This window comes from Salvelinus namaycush, chromosome 12 (genome assembly GCF_016432855.1).
Source record: "Salvelinus namaycush isolate Seneca chromosome 12, SaNama_1.0, whole genome shotgun sequence".
NCBI classification, from domain to species: Eukaryota; Metazoa; Chordata; class Actinopteri; order Salmoniformes; family Salmonidae; genus Salvelinus; species Salvelinus namaycush.
The window spans coordinates 39823939-39851717 of record NC_052318.1 but is presented as its reverse complement, the minus strand read 5'-3'; the positions used below and the strand labels follow the sequence as shown (position 1 = coordinate 39851717).

General features: G+C 43.5%; 6 protein-coding genes across 22 annotated transcripts in view; all 6 read right to left on the bottom strand.

The window, feature by feature from the left end:
* The window catches only part of LOC120057213 (protocadherin beta-16-like), a 140089-nt gene that overhangs the window by 7944 nt on the left and 104366 nt on the right, over positions 1-27779 (bottom strand). The gene's annotated exons all lie outside the window — the stretch shown is intronic.
* LOC120056718 (protocadherin gamma-C5-like) lies at positions 3322-5748 on the bottom strand. Its single transcript, XM_039004922.1, has one exon. It carries the CDS (start codon positions 5746-5748, stop codon positions 3322-3324), a length of 2427 nt encoding a protein of 808 aa, XP_038860850.1.
* On the bottom strand, positions 7801-10266 carry LOC120056716 (protocadherin gamma-C5-like). The gene has a single exon (XM_039004920.1). It carries the CDS (start codon positions 10264-10266, stop codon positions 7801-7803), a length of 2466 nt encoding a protein of 821 aa, XP_038860848.1.
* On the bottom strand, positions 13936-16513 carry LOC120056715 (protocadherin gamma-C5-like). The gene is made up of 2 exons (XM_039004919.1): positions 14069-16513; positions 13936-13944 (listed from the first exon to the last, which is right to left on the bottom strand). The coding sequence occupies exons 1-2, from the start codon at positions 16511-16513 to the stop codon at positions 13936-13938; spliced, it is 2454 nt and encodes an 817-aa protein (XP_038860847.1).
* LOC120056714 (protocadherin gamma-C5-like) lies at positions 16768-22006 on the bottom strand. The gene is made up of 2 exons (XM_039004918.1): positions 19565-22006; positions 16768-16779 (listed from the first exon to the last, which is right to left on the bottom strand). The coding sequence occupies exons 1-2, from the start codon at positions 22004-22006 to the stop codon at positions 16768-16770; spliced, it is 2454 nt and encodes an 817-aa protein (XP_038860846.1).
* LOC120056713 (protocadherin gamma-C5-like) lies at positions 22804-25461 on the bottom strand. The gene is made up of 2 exons (XM_039004917.1): positions 22979-25461; positions 22804-22831 (listed from the first exon to the last, which is right to left on the bottom strand). The coding sequence occupies exons 1-2, from the start codon at positions 25459-25461 to the stop codon at positions 22804-22806; spliced, it is 2511 nt and encodes an 836-aa protein (XP_038860845.1).

Genomic DNA, 27779 nt, shown 5'->3' with positions numbered 1-27779 from the left:
CTGTAGGTATGTGTGTGCGGCTCCTGAGGCCCCACCACCTTCATGTAGCGCAGAGGCCCGTCTTTATTGAGCTGCAGGTGGAGGTCTTTATGAGAGTGGGAGTGAAGGGCCTGCCTGGTGCCCAGGCCCAACCAAGTCAGGTATCCTCTGTATCTCATCCAGCACATCACCATGGCAACAATTACCACCAAACACCCAATGGAGACGCAGGTCAGACAGCCAATCAGAGCCAGGGTGAGGCCAGACCCCCCACTCTGTTGCCTGGAGGGAGCGCTCCTGATCTGAGAGGACGCGTCTGTACCCTTCTCAGACACAGTAATATTGACTGACACACTGGTGGAGAGAGCGGGCATACCATTGTCCTGCACCAGCACTATGATAGTGAACGTAATATCTTCCTCCTCAAATCTACGGGCTGTTCGCACCTCCCCGCTGTGGGCCCCAACATGAAAGAGCCCTGCATCCCTCCCAGAGAGACTGTAGAAGAGCCAGGCGTTGTGCCCACTGTCTTCGTCCACACACACCACCCTGTTGACCAGGTGGCCTTTGCTAGCCAAGCGGGGCACAGACAGCTGCAGCACACCGTCTGGGGGCGGAGCGGGGTAGATCAGGGCAGGAGAGTGGTCATTTTCATCAATCACAAACACATGCACAGTCACGTTAGAGCTCTGTACAGGTGTCCCCGCGTCCCTAACCTGCACCTGCACCCAGAACACATTCATCTGCTCGTGGTCGAGGGCTCGCACTGCATACAGGTTCCCGTTCTTAGAGTTTATGTAGACAAAAGAGGACACAGGCGAGCCCTGCACCTCACTCTCCAGGATGGTGAAGGAGAGGTGAGCGTTCTGGCCCAGGTCCTGGTCGAACGCAGACACAGTCAGAATGAGCGCACCAGGGGCATTGTTCTCCGCTATATCAACAGAGTAGGAGGACTGGGAGAAGAGGGGGGCGTTGTCATTTACATCTGAAAGAGTGATCATAAAGAACTGTTGTGCAGAGCGAGGGGGAGAGCCGGAGTCTGTGGCTGTCACGATGATGGTGTATTCAGACACAGCCTCTCGGTCCAAAGGGCCGTCTGTCACCAGGGTATAGTGCTCCTCAAAGGGGGATATCAACCTAAATGGCAGCCCAGGGGGAATGTGGACGTTAACCTCCCCGTTTCTACCAGCGTCCATGTCCCTGATACTAATCAGAGCTATAACAGTGCCTGATTCCACATCCTCCTGGACCATTTCAGATAGTGAGTTTATGATGATCTTCGGACTGTTGTCATTCACGTCTATTATTTTGATTTTAATGTGGCAGGAGCACTCCATGGCAGGGGTCCCTCTATCCCTTGCTTGCACAGTGATGTCATAAATGTCCGACATTTCATAATCAACCTCCCCTTTCACTCGGATTTCTCCACTTTTGGGATCCACAGTGAAAAGTTTCAGCGCTGTTTCTGAGGTGTACTTACTAAAGAGGTAAGATATCTTTCCATTATGACCATAATCAGCATCCGATGCATTGAGTTTAGTCACTAAAGTGCCCTGTGGAGAATTTTCAAACAAACTAACAGTTTTAATTGGTTGGTCAAATACCGGGGCATTATCATTGACATCTAGTATATCGATAACAACAGAGGTAGTCCCTGATTTCTGTGGCTGTCTGCCGTCTGCAGTCGTAAGTAGCAGGTGAAACACCGCCTGCTTTTCCCTGTCTAGCGGTTTGTCCAATAATAACTCGGGGAATTTGCTGCCATCACTTTTTGATTCAAGTTTCAATATGAAACAGTCGTTAGGACTGAGAGTGAATGTGCGTAAAGAGTTGACGTCTACGTATAGATCTTGCGCGCTGTCCAAACCAAACCTAGTGCCCGGCGCGGCCGCCTCAGACACTTCAAGATAAATATTTCCTGATGGAAACTGAGGAGAATTGTCATTTACATCCACTATCTCCACAACAACACGGTGTAATTCCAGAGGGTTCTGAAGAACAAGTTGAACAGTAAGAGAACATGTCAAAGTTAATCCACAAAGACTTTCTCTGTCCATGGTTTGTCTGACAACTAAAACTCCACTCGCATTCACGTCAAAATACTTGGCATTAGACTCCGACATAACTCGTGGATTTCTGTTTACAAGCGTTGGTATGTTGAGGCCCAAGGCCTTCGCTATGTCCCCGACAAAAGCCCCCGGTTTTAATTCCTCTAGTACGGAATAAGAAAGTTCAGCGGAAAATGATGCTCTGTATAAAGCTGAGAGAAACAGGCAGAACAGAGGCCTTCCCGCGGCCTTTCTCCTTGTGTCCAAAACTCCCATTGTTCAACTCCTCATGTCAGGAAAATATCCTACTTTATTCTGAACCACACAGGTTAAAAAATAAGTCTGCTAGAGTTTCAATAACTGTAAAATATCATATTGCAAAATAAATAAGTGAGGAGAAGCTAACACCGACTCCCTTGACGCGCAAAGTTCCTATAGCTACTGAAAGGAAACTTTTTTTCAGAGGAGGTGCCTGGGTCTCCAAACAAAGACAGGCAACTCTTCAATAGTACAATACAAGCGGGTCCTATTCATTGTGTCACATCTGCTATAAGTGCTTGCGGGCGAACGCACACACGAACACAGTCACAATAAAAGACTGGTTCTGATTTTAAGAGTAACAGATGTTACTTTCGTAAAGGACTACAGGAAGAAGAGGGCAAAATAAAAAATAAAAGATTGGGGAGATAATGATAATACAATACAACAGTGTCTCCCTTTTTCTCTTGGACTTCTGGAAAAAGAACATGCAAAAGCTTAGCTACATCTGGTAAATCGATATTTGTGCCAGCAGGAGAATAATTATCTGAGCCTTCACGAATAGAAACTGAAACAATGCATACATCATAACCCAATTGCCACGAAAGTAACTGAGTTGTCATATGGCAACTCAATTGAGTCAGTTAATAAATATTTAAAGCAATTGTAGGCCAATACCATCACAAACGCACACTTATAGAATAAAATGCTTGATACCTTGACTTATATGCATTATGTACCACATTCATCCGCTTATAAATAAACAATACAGCACTGTCCTCATTCCTATTATGCACATGAGGGTTGAGTGCTGACTGAATGTCAGTCACCATAGTCCAGGGGTGTCAAACTCATTCCACGGAGGGCCTAGTGTCTGCAGGTTTTTGGTTTTTCCTATCAATAAAGCCCTAGACAACCAGGTGTGGGGAGTTCCTAACTAATTAGTGATGTTAATTCATCAATCAAGTACAAGGGAGGAGCGAAAACCCGCAGACACTCGGCCCCCCGTGGAATGAGTTTGACACCTGTGCCATAGTCAGTCTATGCTCACCTGTTGGCTCTCGAACGTCCACGTGCTATCAGGTAACGATGCATCAAGCACGTTTATCATGTCCTGAAAGTCAGTGGTGCTGCTGGGCTTGACGAGGGTGAAATCACTGAACTCGGACACTGGAGAGAGACACGACCTGAAGGACTGGCTCTGAGACAACATGTCCCCTCCCAGGACCTCCACATACTTAATAGGGCCGTCAGTGTTGAGCTGGAGCTGCAGGTTTCTGTTTGGATTCTTGTATCCGTCAGAGTCAGCCCGTCTGATACAGCAACTAGAGCTGCTCCTACTGTTTCTAACGCACTTCACCACTAAGATGAGAAAAGTCAACAAAGACAAAACGGACACAGAGGCCAGAGAGATGATCAAATAAAAGGTGATTTTACTGTTTCTCTTGCTGGGCTCGGCTGTTTTCTGGCGGAAGTCCGAGATGGGCTCGTGGAGCCCGTCCTCTAACAGTATGTTGACTGTGACTGTGGCAGACTGGACCGGTTCCCCATTGTCCTGTATCTCTATAAGCAGCCTCTGAGAGGAGTCATCCTGCTCTGAAACAGCGCGTTTAGTCCTCACCTCCCCTGTGTAAAGATTCACACTGAACAGAGACGAGTCTGTGGCCTCCACCAGCCTATAGGAAATCCAGGCGTTATGACCCGAGTCTGCGTCCACTGCCGATATCTTAGTGGTGAGGTGGCCTGCTTTAGCGGACCGGGGCATCTTCTGATGGGAGACAGAGCCCATGACAGTGGATGGGTAAATAACAGCGGGAGCATTGTCGTTCTGGTCCAGGATAAAAACATGAACCGTGACGTTGCTGCTCAGAGACGGAGAGCCGCGGTCCTTTGCCTGGACCTGTATCTGAAACACCTTCAGTTTCTCATAGTCAAACGAGTGCATGCTGTAGATGCTGCCGTTATCTGAGTTTATGTAAATATAGGAGGAGACAGACACATCTTGTACTTTAGAGTCTAATATAGAATAGGAGATCTTGGCGTTATCTCCAAAATCCATATCCAATGCGGACACGGAGCATATAATATAACCAGGTGTGTTATTCTCATTGACGTACACAGTGTACGCAGTGTCTGGAAACCTAGGTGGATTGTCATTTACATCCAGAATACGGACTGGGATGGTTTTCTTGCTGGTGAGCGGAGGGGAGCCCGCATCAGTAGCCGTTATCTCTATGCTATACTCTGGGAACGTCTCACGATCCAGAACACCATTGGTGACTAGTGCGTAATGACTGGAGATGGAAGGTTCCAATGTAAAAGGATAGCTTGGTGGGATTTGTAGTGTCACCTTTCCATTGTCTCCAGAGTCAGGGTCCCGTGCACTAATCAAAGCCACTACAGTCCCTTTGGGTGCGTTCTCGCGCACTGGGCTTGGTTTAGATGTGAGGCTAATTTGGGGAGAGTTATCATTGACATCTATGACATCAATCTGAACGTTGCACTGTCCTTCCATCTCAGGCATGCCTTTGTCTTGAGCAATAATTTCGATTCGGTACGAGGGAGTGCTCTCGTAATCCAGCGTACCCTTCAAATACATTTCCCCCGTTTTTGGATCAATTTCAAACAAAGCCTTTACAGACTGTGCAGTATGGTCACCAAAAGAGTATTCGATCTCTCCATTTGGGCCATCATCTAAATCGTTTGCCTCGACCTTTAGGAAAGACGTGCCCTGTGGAGTGTTTTCGTTTAGAGATACTTTGTTTAACGGATGCTTGAATATGGGGTTGTTGTCGTTGTTATCTAAGACAATAATTATAATCTGTGAGGTCCCAGATCTAACTGGAGAGCCACCATCAAGGGCGGTTAACAACAGTTGATGTCGAGCCTTATTCTCTCGGTCCAACGCTTTCTCCAGACATAATTCCGGAACTTTTCTTCCGTCATCTTGATCCTTTATTTCCAAGCTGAAATGTTCGTTTTTGCTGAGAGTATACGATTTTAAAGAATTATCGCCAACGTCAGGATCCTGCGCGCTCTCCAAAGAAAATCGCATACCTGGGGCAGTGGATTCTGCTATTTTCAATGTGCGCTCAGATGATTGAAAATGAGGAGCATTATCATTTATATCCTGAATGTCAACTTCCACTCTGTGAAGCTGCAGAGGGTTCTCAATGATGACTTCTAATGGCAAGAGGCAACTGGCGCTTTGTCCGCAATGACTTTCTCTGTCAATTCTATCGCTGACAACTAGCTCGCCCTTACCTAAATCCACACTGAAATACTGCTTACCAGCCACAGACGCTATCCTCATTTCACGGAAAGAAATCTCTGATACTTCCAACCCCAGATCTTTTGCTATATTTCCAACCACGGATCCCAAGCTCAGTTCCTCCGGAACTGTATAACGAATCTCGGCTCCTGTTTTATTCCAAGACAAACAGAAACACAACAGCCATTGCATTAGTCCTCTCCAATCACTGAGGCACGTTCTCTCCTTCAAGCTCAATTTCTTCATATTGCTATATCCCGAAAAAATAACATGTGGAAAACATGCTTAAAATAAAATATTCCAACGAAATTGTTATTGATCACCTCTCCTTTTTAACCAAGTATCTAATTCCATTGTGAATGAATGGCTGAGCACAGCTCCGTCTCTCACCATCTCTGTGCATTGTATGGGCTACTGTGCTGTGGCTGGAGGAGGGAGTAGATCTCTTTGTACAGTTAAGCATGCTATTGGTGCACAGCGCAGCACTATATAAACCAATTGAAAACAGAGTAGCTCTTAAAGTCATAGCCAGCTTTCTGCTGTGGGAGTATGCGTTGTAAACCTGCTAACACATCAGCTCATATTTCATGAAGAAATGGAATAATAATCATGAGGTAATACAAAATGCCTTTTTTCCCCATTGCACGAATGGTTATGAAATAATGACAGTGATGATAAAAGTAATAGCCCTTTTGTAACGGCTGTCTAATTCCTCCTCCTCGGATGAGGAGAAGGAGTATGGATCGGACCAAAACGCAGCGGTAGATGAATACATGAATGAATTTATTTATAGACAAGACGAACACGAAAAAACACTTTGAAAAATTACAAAACAACAAAACGACGTAGACAGACCTGAACTTGAGAACTTACAATATAACACGAAGAACAGGAACAGACTAACCAAACGAACGAACACGAAACAGTCCCGTGTGGTGCGACAGACACAGACACAGGAAAAATCACCCACAAACAAACAGTGAGAACAGCCTACCTTAATATGGTTCTCAATCAGAGGAAACGTCAAACACCTGCATCTAATTGAGAACCATATCAGGCAACACATTAAACCCAACATAGAAACACAATACATAGAATGCCCACCCCAACTCACGCCCTGAACAACTAAACACATACAAAAACAAGGAAAACAGGTCAGGAACGTGACACCTTTATCTGAGGTCAAAGTAAACCGTGTTAAATTGACTTAAAGTGAACATGTGTCCGGTAGATGTGTGGGACATGATGCAGCAACAAAACAGAACGCTGACGGTTTCGGGGCCAGTGGAGAGCGCGTGTCACTGTCCATGGTGCTGAAATGTACAACCCTTCTCTGCGCGCGTGGATAAGAACAAAGATACCAGTTCCTGGGAGCATATCCATGCTCATTAATTACTCCTCATTTATGTCACAGATATATTTGTTATGTTTATTTGAGAATAAAACTTGCATTCATAATTAGTATAAAAATACGTAATTTCCACGAACCTATGAAATGTTGAGGTTCTTTAAAACTCTGTGGGATTTATGTGTTTGTGACGTTCTAGTAAAGAAATGGGCTAAAGCAAAAATTATAGCTTCGACTGCGCAAATAGCATGCAGGCCTGGTGGAAAACACAACCATGCGGGGAAAGAAGGGAACTGACAGTGCGATGTGAAAAAAGCATCGTTTATGTTATTTTCACTTAAAATTGTGCTTCACATTTATGATGAGCAAAAATTACATTGAAGTCATGCGTTCCTACTCATAATTATTTCTAGTGATATTATGTCACTCAAATTAGTGCTTTTACTATGGCTGACCTGTTGGCTCTCGAACGTCCACGCACTGTCAGGTATAGATGCATCAAGCACGTGTATAATGTCGTTAAAGTCAGTGGGAGTCTCATCTTTCCATAGAGGGGTGATAATAGTTTGTAGCCAAACCGTTTGGACGCTATAGACGATTTTGACAGAAGACCAATTTTCGGGATGTCTCATGGTCTGACTAACAGTGCTCTAGCCCTGTCACCTTTCACCGCATATGCGGAAGTGCGGCATCAGCGGATGTGATGGATTGAGAAGCATCCAATGCAAAACATCTATACATTATTCGAGCTTTAAACGCTGTCATAAAGACTGAATTGCAAAACAACCCAATTATATAGAATCGAAATGAATAAAAGTGGTAAAACCCAGTTCCAGGAGATACAGTCATAAATTCATAAATGAAGAACGATATAGTCCGGTGGTAATAAAAACACATTATAAAGTAGCTGCGCTCACCTGTTGGCTCTCGAACGTCCACGCGCTGTCCGGTAAAGACGCATCAAGCACGTTTATCATGTCCTGAAAGTCAGTGGTGCTGCTGGGCTTGACGAGGGTGAAATCACTGAACTCTGACACTGGAGAGAGACACGACCTGAAGGACTGGCTCTGAGACAACATGTCCCCTCCCAGGACCTCCACATACTTAATAGGGCCGTCAGTGTTGAGCTGGAGCTGCAGGTTTCTGTTTGGATTCTTGTATCCGTCAGAGTCAGCCCGTCTGATACAGCAACTCGAGCTGCTCCTACTGTTTCTAACGCACTTCACCACTAAGATGAGAAAAGTCAACAAAGACAAAACGGACACAGAGGCCAGAGAGATGATCAAATAAAAGGTGATTTTACTGTTTCTCTTGCTGGGCTCTACTGTTTTCTGGCGGAAGTCCGAGATGGGCTCGTGGAGCCCGTCCTCTAACAGTATGTTGACTGTGACTGTGGCGGACTGGACCGGTTCCCCATTGTCCTGTATCTCTATAAGCAGCCTCTGAGAGGAGTCATCCTGCTCTGAAACAGCGCGTTTAGTCCTCACCTCCCCTGTGTAAAGATTCACACTGAACAGAGACGAGTCTGTGGCCTCCACCAGCCTATAGGAAATCCAGGCGTTATGACCCGAGTCTGCGTCCACTGCCGATATCTTAGTGGCGAGGTGGCCTGCTTTAGCGGACCGGGGCATCTTCTGATGGGAGACAGAGCCCATGACAGTGGAAGGGTAAATAACAGCGGGAGCATTGTCGTTCTGGTCCAGGATAAAAACATGAACCTTGACGTTGCTGTTCAGAGACGGAGAGCCGTGGTCCTTTGCCTGGACCTGTATCTGAAACACCTTCAGTTTCTCATAGTCAAACGAGTGCATGCTGTAGATGCTGCCGTTATCCGAGTTTATGTAAATATAGGAGGAGACAGACACGTCTTGTACTTTAGAGTCTAATATAGAATAGGATATCTTCGCATTCTCTCCTTTATCTGGATCTGAAGCGGACACTGAACACATTATTGATCCAGCAGCATTGTTCTCTCTGACGTAAACAGTGTAAGAAGGTTGGGAAAAAACTGGAGGGTTGTCATTAACATCTAAAATATTAACTGTTATTATTTTAATGGAGGTCAAAGCTGGGGACCCTGAGTCCGATGCTTCAAGCTCAATACGGTATTCAGGATATTTCTCCCGGTCTAAAGTTGAATGTGTTACTAGTGCGTAATGATCTGCAAATGAGGGGTTTAATTTGAAAGGGTAATCTGAAGACATACGAAGGGAAACTTGACCATTTTCTCCCGAGTCCAAATCCTTTGCACTAATTAGAGCTACCATGGTACCTACTGGGGCATCCTCTCTAACGGGTTTGGGTGAGGAGGTGATGGTTATCTCAGGTGAGTTATCATTAACATCTACAATGGTTACCTGGACACTACTGTGTGCCTCCATAGATGGCGTGCCTTTGTCTCTAGCGCATACATCAAATTTATATGAAGGACTTTTTTCGTAATCTAATGCGTCGGTTAAAGTAATAGCTCCTGTGTCTTCATTGATTACAAATAGCTTTTGAATGGACTCTGCTGTATGCGATTCGAATGAATACTCTATTTTACTGTTTGGGCCTTCATCCAAGTCGTTGGCTCTAACTGTCAATACTAATGCCCCGGGTATTGCATTTTCACTCAGTTGGATTTCATACAAGTCTTGGTCAAAACTAGGCGCATTGTCGTTTATGTCTATCACCATCACAGTAACATGCGTGGTTCCAGATCTTGCCGGAGTACCTCCATCAACCGCAGTAAGAATTAGGTTGTGCACCGGCTGCTGTTCCCGGTCAACAGTCTTTTCCAGAACAAGCTCGGCAACCTTTGTGCCGTCTTTATTGTTTTTAACGTTCAAAGCAAAGAAGTCATTTTTATTCAGAGAATATGAGCGCAAATAATTTATCCCGACGTCACGGTCCTGTGCCGTTTCCAAACGAAACCGAACACCAGATAGAGTTGATTCGGGCACTTTTATAGTGTTCTCGCCTGACATGAAAAGTGGAGAATTGTCATTTATATCCAGTATTTCCACCTCAACACGATAAAACTGAAGTGGATCCTCAATGATAACCTGTAGTGGTAACAAACAACTCGCGCTTTGTCCGCACAGACTCTCTCTGTCTATCCTTTCATTTACAATGAGCTCGCCCTTTCCCAAATCCACAGCGAAATATTGCTTACCAGCCCCGGGGGCTATCCTCAGTTTGCGATCAGAGATCTTAGCGATGTCAAAGCCCAAGTCCTTAGCTATATTTCCAACAACAGAGCCCACGTCCAGTTCCTCGGGAATGGTGTATCGAGTCTGCGCCTCTATTGTATTCCACAAGAGAAAGAACATCCATAGTGCCAGCCATGGAAAAATCTTAATCTTGACTAGCGTCCACATCTCCACAAATAGCGTGCAATAGATAAAGCACTTGATCCGTCACACATCGCAAGAGAATGCAATGCAATTACCAAATACCCAGCAATTTCTTAAATGAACGGCTAAATCCAATACTTGTACATCGATGTGAGCCCAGCTATGTCTCTCCCAGCTCTGTTCATTGTACGGGATATGGTGTTGAGGCTGGGGGAGGGACTAGATCTCTTTGTACAGTTCGGCACATGATTGGTTTACAGAGCTCCAATAGATTACTATTAGGAGCAGCTCTGAGTTAAAGTAACAGTGGAGCCAAAGATATAGGCTGAGGCAATGTTCCCTCTAAACTGCGAGCAGGGGCCGTAGCCCAGAGACTGCTGCGCAGCTCCCCCGGGACAGCCACGCAGAGCGCAGAGGTAATATCATCCCATGGAGAGAAGCATAAGATTGAACTTTCAATTGTTTTCCCTGTTAGTTAACACTATCAACGTTTCCATTTACTGTGACAATTGTGATTGAGTCAAAGCAATATTAGCCACTTTCAATGCAACATCCTGAAAGAAAACGAACTATGACAGAGATTGTTGTAGGCAGAACACAGGTCCTACAGGCCCTAGTTTTGTCGCACCTGGGCTACTGTTCAGTCGTGCGGTCAGGTGCCACAAAAAGGGACTTAGGAAAATTGAACTTGGCTCAGAACAGGGCAGCACGGCTGGCCCTTGGATGTACACAGAGAGCTAATATCAATAATATGCATGTCAATCTCTCCTGGCTCAAAGTGGAGGAGAGATTGACTTCATCACAAGCTGTAATCATGAGAGGTGTTGACATGTCGAATGCACCGAATGCACCCATGCATACCCCACAAGACATGCCACCAGAGGTCTCTTCACATTCCCCAAGTCCAGAACAGACTGGGAGGTGCACAGTACTACATAGAGCCATGACTACATGGAACTCTGTTCCACATCGAGTAACTGATGCAAGCAGTAAAATTTGATTTAAAAAACAGATAAAAATACACCTTATGGAACAGTGGGGACTATGAAGCAACACAAACATAGGCACAGATACATGCACACACACACTCACACACGATAACATACGCACTATACACACATGTACACATGGATTTTGTACTGTAGATATGTGGTAGTGGTGGAGCAGGAGCTTGAGGGCACACAGTGTGTTGTGAAATCTGTGAATGTATTGTAATGTTTTTACAATTGTATAAACTGCCTTAATTTTGCTGGACCCCAGGAAAAGTAGCTGCTGCCTTGGTAGGAACTAATGGGTATATCCATAGTAAATACAAATACAGGACTCAGCCCGTACTCTACACAGGCCGGTGCGGCATAATCAATCAGAGCTGCAGTAGGTCTATATGCAAACAGACCATTGCCATATATGGATCTGTGCCATTTATTTTTAACTGGACTGTGTTTACAGCATGAGTGGTCGTGAGTAGATGCGCTTGTTTTGAGATCAAAGCAAGAGCTGCATGTAGCCACATGTGCACATTTTGTTCAAATCCTTTGATAGTGAGTTATTAACCCAGTTATAGATAATTTGTAGTCAGCAATAGGGGAGTGATTGCTTCCTACAAGGTTACAAAACCTGTGCATTTCGAGACATCTTTGAAAAGCAAGTCAGGTCAAGAGTTTTTTTTGTCTTAAAGGGGAAGTGCTGTGTTTGAGACAGGCTTGAATAGCCAATAGGCAGAGGGTAGCATACTTTTTCAGATTCTCTGTAATAACGGTAGGGGAATAACAATTAGTTTTATTTTGTAAAGTGATTTCTTGCATCAAACAACACAACAGCATTTTCAGTCACCTCCTTGTCTGAAGAACAAGTGGATAAACAGGTTAATGTCAAGCCCTACATGTTTTTTTCAAAAGTCTACTGGAATGTAGGCTTACATTGAACACAGATTGGCTGCTACTGTAGGCTGAATGATAGAACCGCTATTTCTATGTTAAAATGTTATGGGATGCGTTTTCTCCATTGTTTTTGATTGTCAGCCACACTGGTAGGCCTACATTATGATCAAATAGCCACAGTAGCCTACTTGGCCAATGTTAAAACTGTAACTTAATGTGGGTACAGCCTCAGTTTTCACAGTAAACGCATGCTGGAAGTTGCACAGAATTTTTACAACGTTATAGTTTGCGCTCAGCTGACCTGAAATTTGCTCAGCGCCCAAAAATATTAGAGGGAACATTGGCTGAGAATTAATGTAATAGGCCGGCATAGAGATAAAGATGAACTTTGAATTTTAGTGCGCCATACAAATCATAGGCCAATTATTTGAACTGAATGCCACAGTGCTTTTTATGTTATAAAACATGTAATTATCAATGGGATATGTGATAAAACTGGCTATGTGATCAAACTGTGATGAATCCAGCCAGGTCACATGTGATACAAGTAAGTATTAGACGTTCATCCATGTCTGAGGACGTCGGGAGATGAAGTGGAAACCAGCCACTAGAGGCAACGGTGAGTGCTGTTACTTTCAAGTAGGTTTCTGTTGTGGACGGGAATGGTGGATAGGAGTAAGCATCTGCCTCTGCCTCGCGCAGGCCAGGTGCAAAAGGTTGCATGTTCAAATCCAGCAATATAAAGTTTTTTTAGGTAATTGTTTTAAGCCTATCCCAAACCTTAACCATTCAGAGTCAATGCCTAAACTTAAAAATGCGGGTGTTAATTCCTAAACGTAACCTTAAACACTTCGAAATGTAACGTTTGAGAAACATGGATGAACATCTAATTCTGACGTGAGACTGTGAGAGCTTGTTTACAGCAGACTGGAAGAGTGTAACATTGTAGATGTAGGACAGTTTAGGGTTTCATGAATTCACTGTTACAAGATGCACATGTGGAACCTTTCATTTTAATGAATATATCCCACTCCATTAGTATTTGGCTAAGCTACATTGTTTAGGCAATGTATGAGTTATCTTAGTGTATTTCAACTATGGATGAATAATACATTGAAAAGAACACATGAGAAATTATAGCGAAATTTAGTCTACACATAAATTGCATGTAGGCCTACAGCATATTGCTGAAAAACACTGTTCTAAAATAGCAAACCAATGCTATAGCAAATGTCTTCCAGTTCATATACAACATAAATAAGGTATGCCTTTGAGTCAGAATTAATGTGCAGGAAGAATACATAGGTTTGTCTTCACTTTCAGCACCACGGTAGTGGCCGTCACTAGTTACCACAGCCACAAAAGTTAAAAACCGCGCCAATTTCTCTACTTAACATGTGCTTTTAAATCGAACCACACTGCTAACCTTATGCATGACTTTAAACTTAAATTAAGACCAAACAGATAATGTTTGTTTTCATGAATTTTTACAATCGCGTATAGTCATTTTGACTTTGTAGATGTGGTAACTAGTGAAAACCCAGGGTAGAGGACAATGGCAAACTGAACCAATGAGGTTAGACAACGAAGCAAAAAAACGATTCAAAAAATGTAAAGTTCAAATGAATGCTAGAAACCTCACGTGAAAAGTATCAATGGAAGTAAAATAACTGAAAGAAGAAAATACAAAACGAAACTCCTGATGCTATTAATTTTCTTTTCATTGCAGAGTACAAGAAAAGTATTTACGAATCCAAGTAACAATCTAGACAGTAAAAATATGCCAATAAATATCGGTCGTTCCTTTTCACTTTCAGCACCACTGCAATGGACAGCGCGGAAATGAAATATATTGTAAACAGCCATATTATGCATTGTAAGGCGAATATATCTATGGAAACAATAGCACGTTTATCTTCAATTACCATTTCAAACAATGTGCTCACCTGCTGGCTCTCGAACGTCCACGCACTGTCAGGTAATGATGCATCAAGCACGTTTATCATGTCCTTAAAGTCAGTGGTGCTGCTGGGCTTAACGAGGGTGAAATCACTGAACTCGGACACTGGAGAGAGACACGACCTGAAGGACTGGCTCTGAGACAACATGTCCCCTCCCAGGACCTCCACATACTTAATAGGGCCGTCAGTGTTGAGCTGGAGCTGCAGGTTTCTGTTTGGATTCTTGTATCCGTCAGAGTCAGCCCGTCTGATACAGCAACTCGAGCTGCTCCTGCTGTTTCTAACGCATTTCACCACTAAGATGAGAAAAGTCAACAAAGACAAAACGGACACAGAGGCCAGAGAGATGATCAAATAAAAGGTGATTTTACTGTTTCTCTTGCTGGGCTCTGCTGTTTTCTGGCGGAAGTCCGAGATGGGCTCGTGGAGCCCGTCCTCTAACAGTATGTTGACTGTGACTGTGGCAGACTGGACCGGTTCCCCATTGTCCTGTATCCCTATAAGCAGCCTCTGAGAGGAGTCATCCTGCTCTGAAACAGCGCGTTTTGTCCTCACCTCCCCTGTGTAAAGATTCACACTGAACAGAGACGAGTCTGTGGCCTCCACCAGCCTATAGGAAATCCAGGCGTTATGACCCGAGTCTGCGTCCACTGCCGATATCTTAGTGGTGAGGTGGCCTGCTTTAGCGGACCGGGGCATCTTCTGATGGGAGACAGAGCCCATGACAGTGGAAGGGTAAATAACAGCGGGTGCATTGTCGTTCTGGTCCAGGATAAAAACATGAACCGTGACGTTGCTGCTCAGAGACGGAGAGCCGTGGTCCTTTGCCTGGACCTGTATCTGAAACACCTTCAGTTTCTCATAGTCAAACGAGTGCATACTGTAGATGCTGCCGTTATCCGAGTTTATATAAATATAGGAGGAGACAGACACGTCTTGTACTTTAGAGTCTAATATAGAATAGGATATCTTCGCATTCTCTCCTATATCTGGATCTGAAGCGGACACTGAACACATTATTGATCCAGCAGCATTGTTCTCTCTGACGTAAACAGTGTAAGAAGGTTGGGAGAAAACTGGAGGGTTGTCATTAACATCTAAAATATTAACCGTTATGATTTTATTCGAGGTCAAAGCTGGGGACCCTGAGTCCGATGCTTCAAGCTCAATACGGTATTCAGGATATTTCTCCCGGTCTAAAGTTGCATGTGTTACTAGTGCGTAATGATCTGCAAATGAGGGGTTTAATTTGAAAGGGTAATCTGAAGACATACGAAGGGAAACTTGACCATTTTCTCCCGAGTCCAAATCCTTTGCACTAATTAGAGCTACCATGGTCCCTACTGGGGCATCCTCTCTAACGGGTTTGGGTGAGGAGGTGATGGTTATCTCAGGTGAGTTATCATTAACATCTATAACCGTCACCTGAACATCGCTGTGCCCCTCCATAGATGGCGTGCCTTTGTCTCTCGCACATACATCAAATTTGTAAGAGGGACCAATTTCGTAATCTAACTCGTGTGACAATGTTATTTCTCCTGTCTCTTGGTCGATAGCAAAACGTTTTTGCACGTCATCTGGTGTTTGTGACCCGAATGAATAAACTATAGCACTGTTAGAGCCCTCATCTAAATCGTCAGCTTTAACAGTCAATACTAACGTTCCAGGATTGGTATTTTCACTAAGATGGATCTCATACAAGTCTTGCTCAAAACTTGGTGCGTTGTCATTGTTATCTAAAACGATAACTGTAAATTTCGCTATTCCCAATCTAGCAGGAGAACCTCCATCAAATGCTGTAAGAATGAGATGGTGGACCGACTGTTTCTCTCTGTCAACGGCATTTTCAAGAACAAGTTCAGGAATCTTTGTTCCGTCTCTGCTATTCTTAACATTCAACTTGAAGAAGTCGTTTGTATTCAAGGTGTAAGAGCGCAGCATATTTGCTCCAACATCCGGGTCCTGTGCCGTTTCCAACGGAATTCTTGCCCCTGGTAGAGTTGATTCCGCCACATTTACTGTGTTTTCATCTGACTTGAAACGTGGAGAGTTGTCATTTATATCCAGTATTTCAACCTCAACTCGATAAAACTGAAGTGGATCCTCAATGATAACCTGCAGAGGTAACAAACAACTCGCGCTTTGTCCGCACAGACTCTCTCTGTCTATCCGTTCATTTACAATGAGCTCGCCCTTTCCCAAATCCACAGCGAAATATGCCTTACCAGCCCCGGGGGCTATCCTCAGTTTGCGATCAGAGATCTTAGCGATGTCAAAGCCCAAGTCCTTAGCTATATTTCCAACAACAGAGCCCGCGTCCAGTTCCTCGGGAATGGTGTATCGAGTCTGCGCCTCTATTGTATTCCACAAGAGAAAGAACATCCATAGTGCCAGCCATGGAAAAATCTTAATCTTGACTAGCGTCCACATCTCCACCAATAGCGTGCAATAGATAAAGCACTTGATCCGTCACACATCGCAAGAGAATGCAATGCAATTACCAAATACCCAGCAATTTCTTAAATGAACGGCTAAATCCAATACTTGTACATCGATGTGAGCCCAGCTATGTCTCTCCCAGCTCTGTTCATTGTAGGGGATATGGTGCTGTGGCTGGGGGAGGGACTAGATCTCTTTGTACAGTTCGGCACATGATTGGTTTACAGAGCTCCAATAGATTACTATTAGGAGCAGCTCTGAGTTAAAGTAACAGTGGAGCCAAAGATTTAGGCTGAGAGTTCATGTAATAGGCAGGCATAGAGATAGAGATGAACTGGCTTGATTACTTTGTATTTTAGTGGGGCATACAAATCATAGGATAATCATTTGAACTGAATCTTTGTTTATGTCCTAAAACATGCATTTATCAATGGGATATTTGATTAAACTGGATATGTGGTCAAACTGGGATAAAACTGGAAGAGTGTAACACTGTAGATGTAGGACAGTTTAGGGTTTCACGAATTGACTGTTACAAGATGCACACGTGGAACCTTTCATTTTGATCCATAAATCGCACTGCATTAGTATTTGGCTATGATCTTTTTTAGGCAATGTATGAGTTATTTTAGTATATTTTGGAGTAGCAATACTTTCAGAAGAACACATGAGAAATTCTTGGCTACAGATAATTTGCATGTAGGCCTATATGATATTGCTGAAAAACACTGTTTTAAATAGCACAAAATCCTATAACAACATAAATAAGGTATGCCGTTGAGTCAGAATCAATGTGCTGGAAGAACACATACATTTGTTTTCACTTTCAGCACCACGGTAGTGGTCGTCACTAGTTACCATAGCCACAAAGTCATAAACCCTGCCCATTTCTACAATTTACCTTCTTAAAATGTGATTTTAAACCTAACCCTAACCTTAACCACACTGCGAACCTTATGCGTAACCAAAACCTTAAATTAAGACCAAAAAGCTCATGTTTGTTTTCATGAATTTTTTAAATAGAGCCATCTTGATGTTGTGGCTGTGGTAAGTTTTGGATACTGAAGGTAGTGGACAGCGCCAAAAGGAACCACTGAAGCTGGTTCTCAGAATAGACGTAAAATAGTAAACATATATTTGTGACGCTCAAATTGGTATGATAAAGTAAATGACCAAAAGTATGTGGGCACCTGCTCGTCGAACATCTCATTTTATGGGCATTAATATGGAGTTGGTCCCCCCTTTGCTGTTATAACAGCCTCCACTCTTCTGGGAAGGCTTTCCACTAGATGTTGGAACTTTGCTGCGGGGACTTGCTTCTATTCAGCCACAAGAGCATTAGTGAGGTCGGGCACTGATGTTGGGCGATAAAGCCTGGCTCGCAGTCAGTGTTCCAATTCATCCCAAAGGTGTTCGATGGGGTTGTCAGGGCTCTGTGCAGGCCAGTCAAGTTCTTCCACACCGATCTCGACAAACCATTTCTGTATGGACCTCGCTTTGTGCACAGGGTTATTGTCATGCTGAAACAGGAAAAGGCCTTCCCAGAACTTTTGCCACAAAGTTGGAACCCCAGAATCGTCTAGAATGTCATTGTATGCTGCAGCATTAAGATTTCCCTTTACTGGAACTAAGGGGCCTTGCCCGAACCATGAAAAACAGCCCCAGACCATTAGTCCACATCCAGCCAACTTTACAGTTGGCACTATGTATTGGGGCAGGTAGCATTCTCCTGGCATCAGCCAAATCCAGATCCTGTCGGACAGCAAGATGTTGAAGTGTGATTCATCACTCCAGAGAACCAGCAGATGCTTGGCATTGTTCATGGTGATCTTATGCTTGTGTACAGCTGCTCGGCTATGGAAACCAATTTCATGAAGCTCCCGACAAACAATTCTTGTCCTAATGTTGCTTGCGAAGGCAGTTTGGAACTCAGTAGTGAGTGTTGCAACCGAGAACAGATGATTTTTACGCGCTACGCGCTTCAGCACTCGGCGGACCCATTCTGTGAGCTTGTGTGGCCTACCACGTCACGGCTGAGCTGTTGTTGCTCCGAGACGTTTTCCACTTCACAATAACAGGACTTACAGTTGACCAGGGCAGCTCTAGCAAGGCAGAAATTTTACAAACTGAGTTGTTGGAAAGGTGGCATCCTATGACTGTGCTATGTTGAAAGTCACTGAGCTCTTCACTAAGGACTTTATACTGCCAATGTTTGTCTATGGAGATTGCATGGCGGTGTGCTCTATTTTATACACCTGTCATCAATGGGTGTGGCTGAAATAGCCAAATCCACTAACTTGAAGGTGTGTCCACATACTTCTGTATATATATTGTATGTTACATTTGGTATGGTTACATAAGACAGATGTTACTTAAGGCAAAAACAAAAGTAGGGTGGTTGGTCGAGTGGATGGTTGGGCATATAACGTGAACGTCTAGCAACCCAAAGGTTTGCGAGTTCAAATCTCATCACGGACAACTTTAGCATTTTAACTAATTACGTTTTACAACCAATTGCCCACTTTTAAACTAATTACTACTTTTTAGCAACTTTGCAACTACTTAACATATTAGCTAACCCGTCCCCTAACCCTTTAACCTAACTTCTAAACTAAATCTCATAATTATTTCAAATTAGTAACATTCCATACGAAATGGGCGATGGACATTCACAAATTAGTACGTACCATAGGAAAGGTAACATATCATACTAAATGGAGTGTCTCGGATTTACATACAGAATAATACAAAATGCTGTGAGACCAGGTTGACCACTGACGTTAGACAGCACAGCACAAAACGACTCAGGACATGGAAAGTTCAATTAATGCTTGAAACCTCACGTGAAAAGTGTAAAGGAAAGCAAATTAAGTGAAAAAAAAGAAGCTCCTAATGCTATAAATTGTATTTTCATTGCATATTACAGGAAAAGTATTTACGAAACCAAGCCGTATTATGCATTGTACGACATATAAATATAATGGGAACAATAGCAAGTTTAATAACTTCCATTTCAATTACCAATTCAAACAATACGCTCACCTGTTGGCTCTCGAAAGTCCATGCACTGTCAGGTAATGATGCATCAAGCACGTTTATCATGTCCTTAAAGTCAGTGGTGCTGCTGGGCTTGACGAGGGTGAAATCACTGAACTCGGACACTGGAGAGAGACACGACCTGAAGGACTGGCTCTGAGACAACATGTCCCCTCCCAGGACCTCCACATACTTAATAGGGCCGTCAGTGTTGAGCTGGAGCTGCAGGTTTCTGTTTGGATTCTTGTATCCGTCAGAGTCAGCCCGTCTGATACAGCAACTCGAGCTGCTCCTACTGTTTCTAACGCACTTCACCACTAAGATGAGAAAAGTCAACAAAGACAAAACGGACACTGAGGCCAGAGAGATGATCAAATAAAAGGTGATTTTACTGTTTCTCTTGCTGGGCTCGGGTGTTTTCTGGCGGAAGTCCGAGATGGGCTCGTGGAGCCCGTCCTCTAACAGTATGTTGACTGTGACTGTGGCAGACTGGGCCGGTTCCCCATTGTCCTGTATCTCTATAAGCAGCCTCTGAGAGGAGTCATCCTGCTCTGAAACAGCGCGTTTAGTCCTCACCTCCCCTGTGTAAAGATTTACACTGAACAGAGACGAGTCTGTGGCCTCCACCAGCCTATAGGAAATCCAGGCGTTATGACCCGAGTCTGCGTCCACTGCCGATATCTTAGTGGCGAGGTGGCCTGCTTTAGCGGACCGGGGCATCTTCTGATGGGAGACCGAGCCCATGACAGTGGATGGGTAAATAACAGCGGGAGCATTGTCGTTCTGGTCCAGGATAAAAACATGAACCGTGACGTTGCTGCTCAGAGACGGAGAGCCGCGGTCCTTTGCCTGGACCTGTATCTGAAACACCTTCAGTTTCTCATAGTCAAACGAGTGCATGCTGTAGATGCTGCCGTTATCTGAGTTTATGTAAATATAGGAGGAGACAGACACGTCTTGTACTTTAGAGTCTAATATAGAATAAGATATCTTCGCATTCTCTCCTATATCTGGATCTGAAGCGGACACTGAACACATTATTGATCCAGCAGCATTGTTCTCTCTGACGTAAACAGTGTAAGAGGGCTGGGAAAAAACTGGAGGGTTGTCATTAACGTCCAAAACTCTTACAATTACCTCTTTTTTTGAAGTGAGGGGAGGAGAACCCGAATCAAAGGCGACAATTGTCAGTTTATATTCAGAAAATAGCTCCCGGTCGAGTTCAGAGTCTGTTAGTATAGCATAATTATCTGCATACGACGGTTTCAATTTAAATGGATGTTCGCCTATTAAACTCAAACTGACCTTCCCATTTTCCACCGAATCAAGATCTTTTGCACCTATCAAAGCAACAACTGTTCCTAAAGAAGCATCTTCTTTCACTGGGTTAGGTGACGAGGTAAGGACAATTTCAGGTGCATTATCATTCACGTCTAAAATCTCTACCCGAATAGAGCAGTGGCCTTCCATAGCGGGAATTCCTTTGTCTGTAGCGCGTACATTAAATTCATAAGTGTGACTCTCTTCATAATCCAAATTGCCAGTCACAGTGATCTGTCCAGACTCAGAGTCAATGGAAAACATTTCATGTATGAAGTCTGGCGTTTGCTCAGCGAACGTGTATTGCATCGCTCCGTTAGCACCCTCGTCAGTATCACCGGCTTTGACGATTATGACCACTGTACTTTTGGGTGAATTCTCTAGTAAAGAACATTCATAAAGCGATTTCTCAAAGATTGGAGCATTGTCATTGATATCTAAAACTTGAACAGTGACATCCGTAGTACCTGATCGGGCCGGATTGCCACCATCTATTGCTGTCAGCACAAGATGATGAACGGCCTGTTTCTCTCTGTCTAGTGCTTTTTGTAAAAGTAACTCTGGTATTTTCGTTCCATCTTTATTGGTCTTAACATTTAATGAAAAAAAGTCATTTTTATTTAATTTGTATGAACTGAGGGAATTGGATCCCACGTCAGGGTCCTTCGCACTGGTAAGTAGAAACCGAGCTCCGGATGTTGTGGATTCTGCAACATTAAGAACACGTTCAGTAGACAAAAAGATTGGCCCATTATCATTAATATCCTGGACTTCCACCTCAACGCGGTAAAGCTGGAGCGGCTCCTCAATAACAACCTGCAGTGGTAATAGACAACTGGCGCTTTGTCCGCACAAATTCTCTCTGTCGATCCTCTCGTTGACAACCAACTCGCCTCTCCTCAAATCCACACTGAAATATTGCTTACCAGCCTCGGAGGCGATCCTTAGTTTACGCACAAAAATCTCAGACGCTTTCAAACCAAGATCCTCTGCTATATTCCCAACAACAGCTCCTTCTTTCAATTCCTCTGGAATAGTGTAGCGGATCTGAGCCTGTATTGTATTCCATAGCAGAAAGAATAGCCAGAACGCCCGTTTATGCAGAATCTTCATCCCTAAAATCCCCATTTCCAAAGAAGATGTATTTTTGATGTAAACGAGGTTCTTGGATTGCAATACATCGCAATCATAAGCAATTAGATCATGAATATTCCGTTATCTTTCAAGTACAAAATGTTGCAAAAATATTCCTTTCACTGTATCGATGAGCGTAGCTCCGTCTCTCCCATCTCTGTGCATTGTATGGGTTACTGTGCTATGGCTGGGGAAGGGCGTAGATCTCTTTGTACAATGCTGCATGCTATTGGCGCTCAGTGCTCCAATAGATTAAGACTAGGATCAGTGCTGCCTTTAAGCAGCAGTACATACCCAGGCTACGGTCGAGGAAAACAGCTACGTAGACCTATTACGCTCTACCATCACAAATAAAATACGTTTTTCGTAAGACTAATTAAAAAAATATGAAAATCAAAATACACCGGACATTGAAATCGAAGTAGAATGAAACAATATAATTTCTGTTAGACCTATAGCTACTGTTTCATGAACAAAACAATTCAACGTAATACTGTGTCTTCTGTCTTTTGTGACATGTCCTGTTGATGCAATAATGTAGTTGTTTCCCTATGAAAGTCGTAAAAAAGTGAAGCAATTCATATTTAACAAAATATTGTACGAACAAGTAAGGGAACAGAACAACAAAATCACGGTACAAAACAACCAAGATGTTCTACTAGTTGAGGTTTTTAAAAAGTACAATGCTGCTATAGTGACGAACTGAATCACTCAGAGCTCTCCCCTATTCTAGCAGCGAGTCAGAACTGTAACGAACATTTCAGAACCTTGGACAGCGCCAAGCCAGAGAGTTAAGGCGGGCTGTGCAGCGTATAGCCTCTGAAATGCCAGACGTTTATCAAAAGAACCACAAAAATAAAAACCTATTATCAACATACATAGCTATGAAAACACATCAATTTAAAGTATGCAAGATTTGTTATAATGTAGTCACTGGAATACGAATAATAGATGAGAACACTGTACATTTGCATAACACTCATTTGAGCAGGAATTGTGCTCACCTGTTGGCTCTCGAACGTCCACGCACTGTCAGGTAATGATGCATCAAGCACGTTTATCATGTCCTTAAAGTCAGTGGTGCTGCTGGGCTTAACGAGGGTGAAATCACTGAACTCGGACACCGGAGAGAGACACGACCTGAAGGACTGGCTCTGAGACAACATGTCCCCTCCCAGGACCTCCACATACTTAATAGGGCCGTCAGTGTTGAGCTGGAGCTGCAGGTTTCTGTTTGGATTCTTGTATCCGTCAGAGTCAGCCCGTCTGATACAGCAACTCGAGCTGCTCCTACTGTTTCTAACGCACTTCACCACTAAGATGAGAAAAGTCAACGAAGACAAAACGGACACAGAGGCCAGAGAGATAATCAAATAAAAGGTGATTTTACTGTTTCTCTTGCTGGGCTCTGCTGTTTTCTGGCGGAAGTCCGAGATGGGCTCGTGGAGCCCGTCCTCTAACAGTATGTTGACTGTGACTGTGGCGGACTGGACCGGTTCCCCATTGTCCTGTATCTCTATAAGCAGCCTCTGAGAGGAGTCATCCTGCTCTGAAACAGCGCGTTTAGTCCTCACCTCCCCTGTGTAAAGATTCACACTGAACAGAGACGAGTCTGTGGCCTCCACCAGCCTATAGGAAATCCAGGCGTTATGGCCCGAGTCTGCGTCCACTGCCGATATCTTGGTGGCGAGGTGGCCTGCTTTAGCGGACCGGGGCATCTTCTGATGGTAGACAGAGCCCATGACAGCGGATGGGTAAATAACAGCGGGAGCATTGTCGTTCTGGTCCAGGATAAAAACATGAACCGTGACGTTGCTGCTCAGAGACGGAGAGCCGTGGTCCTTTGCCTGGACCTGTATCTGAAACACCTTCAGTTTCTCATAGTCAAACGAGTGCATGCTGTAGATGCTGCCGTTATCTGAGTTTATGTAAATATAGGAGGAGACAGACACGTCTTGTACTTTAGAGTCTAATATAGAATAAGATATCTTCGCATTCTCACCTATATCTGGATCTGAAGCGGACACTGAACACATTATTGATCCAGCAGCATTGTTCTCTCTGACGTAAACAGTGTAAGAAGGTTGGGAGAAAACTGGAGGGTTGTCATTAACATCTAAAATACGAACATTAATTGTTTTTCTAGAGTTGAGAGACGGTGTTCCGGAGTCAGAAGCTTTAATTTCGACAGTGTACTCTGGATTTTTTTCTCTATCCAAACTGGTGTCCGTAACCAACGCGTAGTTGTTAGATACAGATGGTTTTAATTTAAATGGTAAGCCTGGCGCTATATTCAATTTGACGTTGCCATTATCTCCAGAGTCTACGTCCTTGGCACTTATCAAAGCTATAACTGTTCCAACAGGCGCGTCTTCACTAACAGGACTAGGCTGAGACTTTAAAATGATCTCTGGGGAATTGTCATTCAAATCCATAATTTCAACATTAATAGTACATAGGCCTTGCATTGGTGGAATGCCTTTGTCTGTGGCAAGAACATCAATTTTAAACGAATTTCTCTCTTCATAATCTATCTCTCCCTTAACCATTATTTCGCCAGTTTGGGGATCAACAGTTAAAAGGTTCTGTAGGGACTCTGAGGTGTGTGGTCCAAATGAGTAAACGATCTCACGATTGACTCCATCATCACGGTCGACTGCTTTTACAGTGACAACGATAGTTCCTGGTTGTGTATTTTCAACCACTTGGATATCATATCCACTTTCCTCAAAGATGGGTGCATTATCGTTTATGTCTTGTACCCGAATAATAATTTCTGCTGTGCCCGATCTAGCAGGATTCCCACCATCTACGGCTGTTAGAAGCAGGCTGTGTACTGACTGTTTTTCTCTGTCCAATACCTTTTCTAAAATCAATTCGGATACTTTTGACCCATCTTTATTTGTTTTAATATCTAGCACAAAATGTTCATTTTTACTAAGTGTATATGTGCGTAAAGAATTGGAGCCAACGTCGGGGTCCTGTGCTGATTCTAAACGAAATCTTGCGCCTGGTAGTGTGTGCTCCGCAATATTTAAAACATGTCTATTGCTTTGAAAAAGTGGTAAATTGTCATTTATGTCCTGAATTTCGATCTCAACACGATACAGCTGTAGTGGGTTTTCTATAATAGCCTCTAAAGGCAACAGACAATTGGCATTTCCTCCACAAAGACTTTCTCTGTCTATCCTCTCATTAACAACGAGCTCGCCTTTTCCCAAATCCACACTGAAATACTGTTTACCACCCTCGGAAGCTATTCTAAGTTTACGATCGGAAATCTCAGACAAATTCAAACCCAGATCGTTAGCTATATTCCCAACAACGGATCCCACACTCAGCTCCTCCGGGATGGTGTAGCGCGTCTGCGCTTCTATTGTATTCCCCAGGAGGAAGAGAAGCAGAAGCCGCCGCCATAGGAAAACCTTTATCTTCATTAGAATCCTCATTTCCATGAATGATGATCCCTTGGACTTCGTAAAGGTCTTGGTTTGTAATACATTGCAATATAATCCCAGTTCCTAAAATATATTATTCATATAGAATTGAACACCGTTTTAAATATTAGTCCTATCTTTCAATATGAGCGCGGCTCTGTCTCTCCCAGCTCTATGCATTGTAGAATGGTAGATTCCAGTAGCCATACCTAAAATAAAAAGCAGGCTTCTCGACGAGGCTAGGCTTATGGTGCTGAGGCTGGGGGAGGGACTAGATCTCTTTGTACAGTTCAGCACATGATTGGTTCACAGAACTCCAATGGATTATCATGACGAGTTTCTCAGCACTGGCAGTTAAAGAAACAGTGCTGTTATGAGCAGTAGTGATGTACTGATGTGTCCATTCACTCCTCAAAATTGGGGTCTGTTACTGCATTGGCATTTATGGTTTACCTTCATGTACAATAAACAAACAAATGAATAGCCTACATAAACGCTTGCCAAAGTGTAAAAGAAAGCCATTTCATGAAAAATGAATAGCCTGTATAGTGCATTCCAGAAAGTATTCAGACCCCTTGACTTTTTCCACATTTTGTTACTTTACAGGCATATTCTAAAATGGATTTCATTGTTTTTTCCACTCATCAATCTACACACAATACCCCATAATGAAAAATCAAAAACAAGTTTTCAGACATTTTTGAAAATGAATATAAATAAATATATAAACATATTACATTTAAATAAGTATTCAGACTATTTACTCTGTACTTTGTTGAAGCCCTTTTGGCAGTGATTACAGCTACGAGTCCTCTTGGGTATGATGCTACAAGCTTGGCACACCTTTATTTGGGGAATTTCTCCCATTATTCTCTGCAGATCCTCTCAAGCTCTGTCAAGTTGGATGGGGAGCATTGCTGCACAGCTATTTTCAGGTCTCTCCAGAGATGTTCAATCTGGTTCAAGTCCGGACTTTGGCTGGGCCACTCAAGGACATTCAGAGACTTGTCCCGAAGCCACTCCTGCTTATCTTGGCTGTGTGCTTAGGTTCGTTGTCCTGTTGGAAGGTGAACTTTCACCCCAGACTGAGGTCCTGAGTGCTCTGAAGCAGGTTTTCATCAAGGATGTCTCTGTAGTTTGCTCTGTTCATCTTTCTCTCAATCCTGACTAGTCTCCCAGTCCTTGCCGCTGAAAAACATCCCCAAGGCATGATGCAGCCTCCACCATGGTTTACCATAGTGATGTTGCCAGTTTTCCTCCAGACGTGACGCTTGGCATTCAGGCCAAAGAGTTCAATCTTGGTTTCATCAGGCAAGAGAATCTTGTTTCTCATGGTCTGAAAGTCCTTTAGGTGCCTTTTGGCAAACTCCAAGTAGGCTGTCATGTACCTTTCACTGAGAAGTGGCTTTTATCTGGCCACTCTACCATAAAGACCTGATTGGTGGAGTGCTGCAGAGATGGTTGTCCTTCTGAAAACATTCTCCCATCTCCACAGAGGAACTCTGGAGCTCAGTTCTCCCTGACCAAGGCCCTTCTCACCCGATTGCTTAGTTTAGCCGGGAAGCCAGCTCTAGGAAGAGTCTTGGTGGTTTAAAACTTCTTCCATTTAGGAATGATGGAGGCCACTATGTTCTTGGGGACCTTCAATGCTGCAGAAACGTTTTGGTATCCTTCCCCAGATCTGTACCTCGACACAATCCTGTCTTGGAGCTCTACGGACAATTCCTTCGACATCATGGCTTGGTTTTTGCTTCGACATGCACTGTCAACTGTGTGACGTTATATAGACGTTATATATAAAGCCTTCCAAATCATGTCCAATCAATTGAATTTACCACAGGTGGACTCCAATCAAGTTGTAGAAACATCTCAAGGATGATCAATGGGAACAGGATGCATCTGAGCTCAATTTCGAGTATCATAGCAAAGGGTCTGAATACTTACGTAAATAAGGTATTTCTGTTTCTTTTAATCAATGTGCAAACATTTCTAAAAACCTGTTTTCACTTTGTCATTATGGGGTATTGTGTGTAGAATGATGAGGATTTTTTTTATTTAATCCATTTAGAATAAGGATGTAACGTAACAAAATGTGTTAAAATTCCAGGGGTCTGAATACTTTCCGAATGCACTGTATGAACTGCAAGGCATGCATTGTTTTTTAGACTGGCAAAACGCAATTTTAGACAAATAACACAGACAGAACAAAAGGAGCAAGTGTTCCATGACTCGCTAACTAATCCAGAGCTATTTCAGCACCTTGTTTGTGGACAGCGCTTGCAGCGCTTGGCTTAAACCAAGTTAAACAATACTCTTTAACCTAGAGTTGT

Excerpts from the sequence above, each read along its gene's own strand:
- LOC120056718 (XM_039004922.1), bottom strand. The coding sequence starts at position 5,748 with ATGCAATGGCTGTTGTGTTTCTGTTTGTCTTGGAATAAAACAGGAGCC.
- LOC120056716 (XM_039004920.1), bottom strand. The coding sequence starts at position 10,266 with ATGTGGACGCTAGTCAAGATTAAGATTTTTCCATGGCTGGCACTATGG.
- LOC120056715 (XM_039004919.1), bottom strand. The coding sequence starts at position 16,513 with ATGTGGACGCTAGTCAAGATTAAGATTTTTCCATGGCTGGCACTATGG.
- LOC120056714 (XM_039004918.1), bottom strand. The coding sequence starts at position 22,006 with ATGGGGATTTTAGGGATGAAGATTCTGCATAAACGGGCGTTCTGGCTA.
- LOC120056713 (XM_039004917.1), bottom strand. The coding sequence starts at position 25,461 with ATGAGGATTCTAATGAAGATAAAGGTTTTCCTATGGCGGCGGCTTCTG. Across the intron at positions 22,832-22,978 it reads CAAATGAGTGTTATGCAAAT|AGGCTATACGCTGCACAGCC; the intron begins GTACAGTGTTCT and ends CTGGCATTTCAG.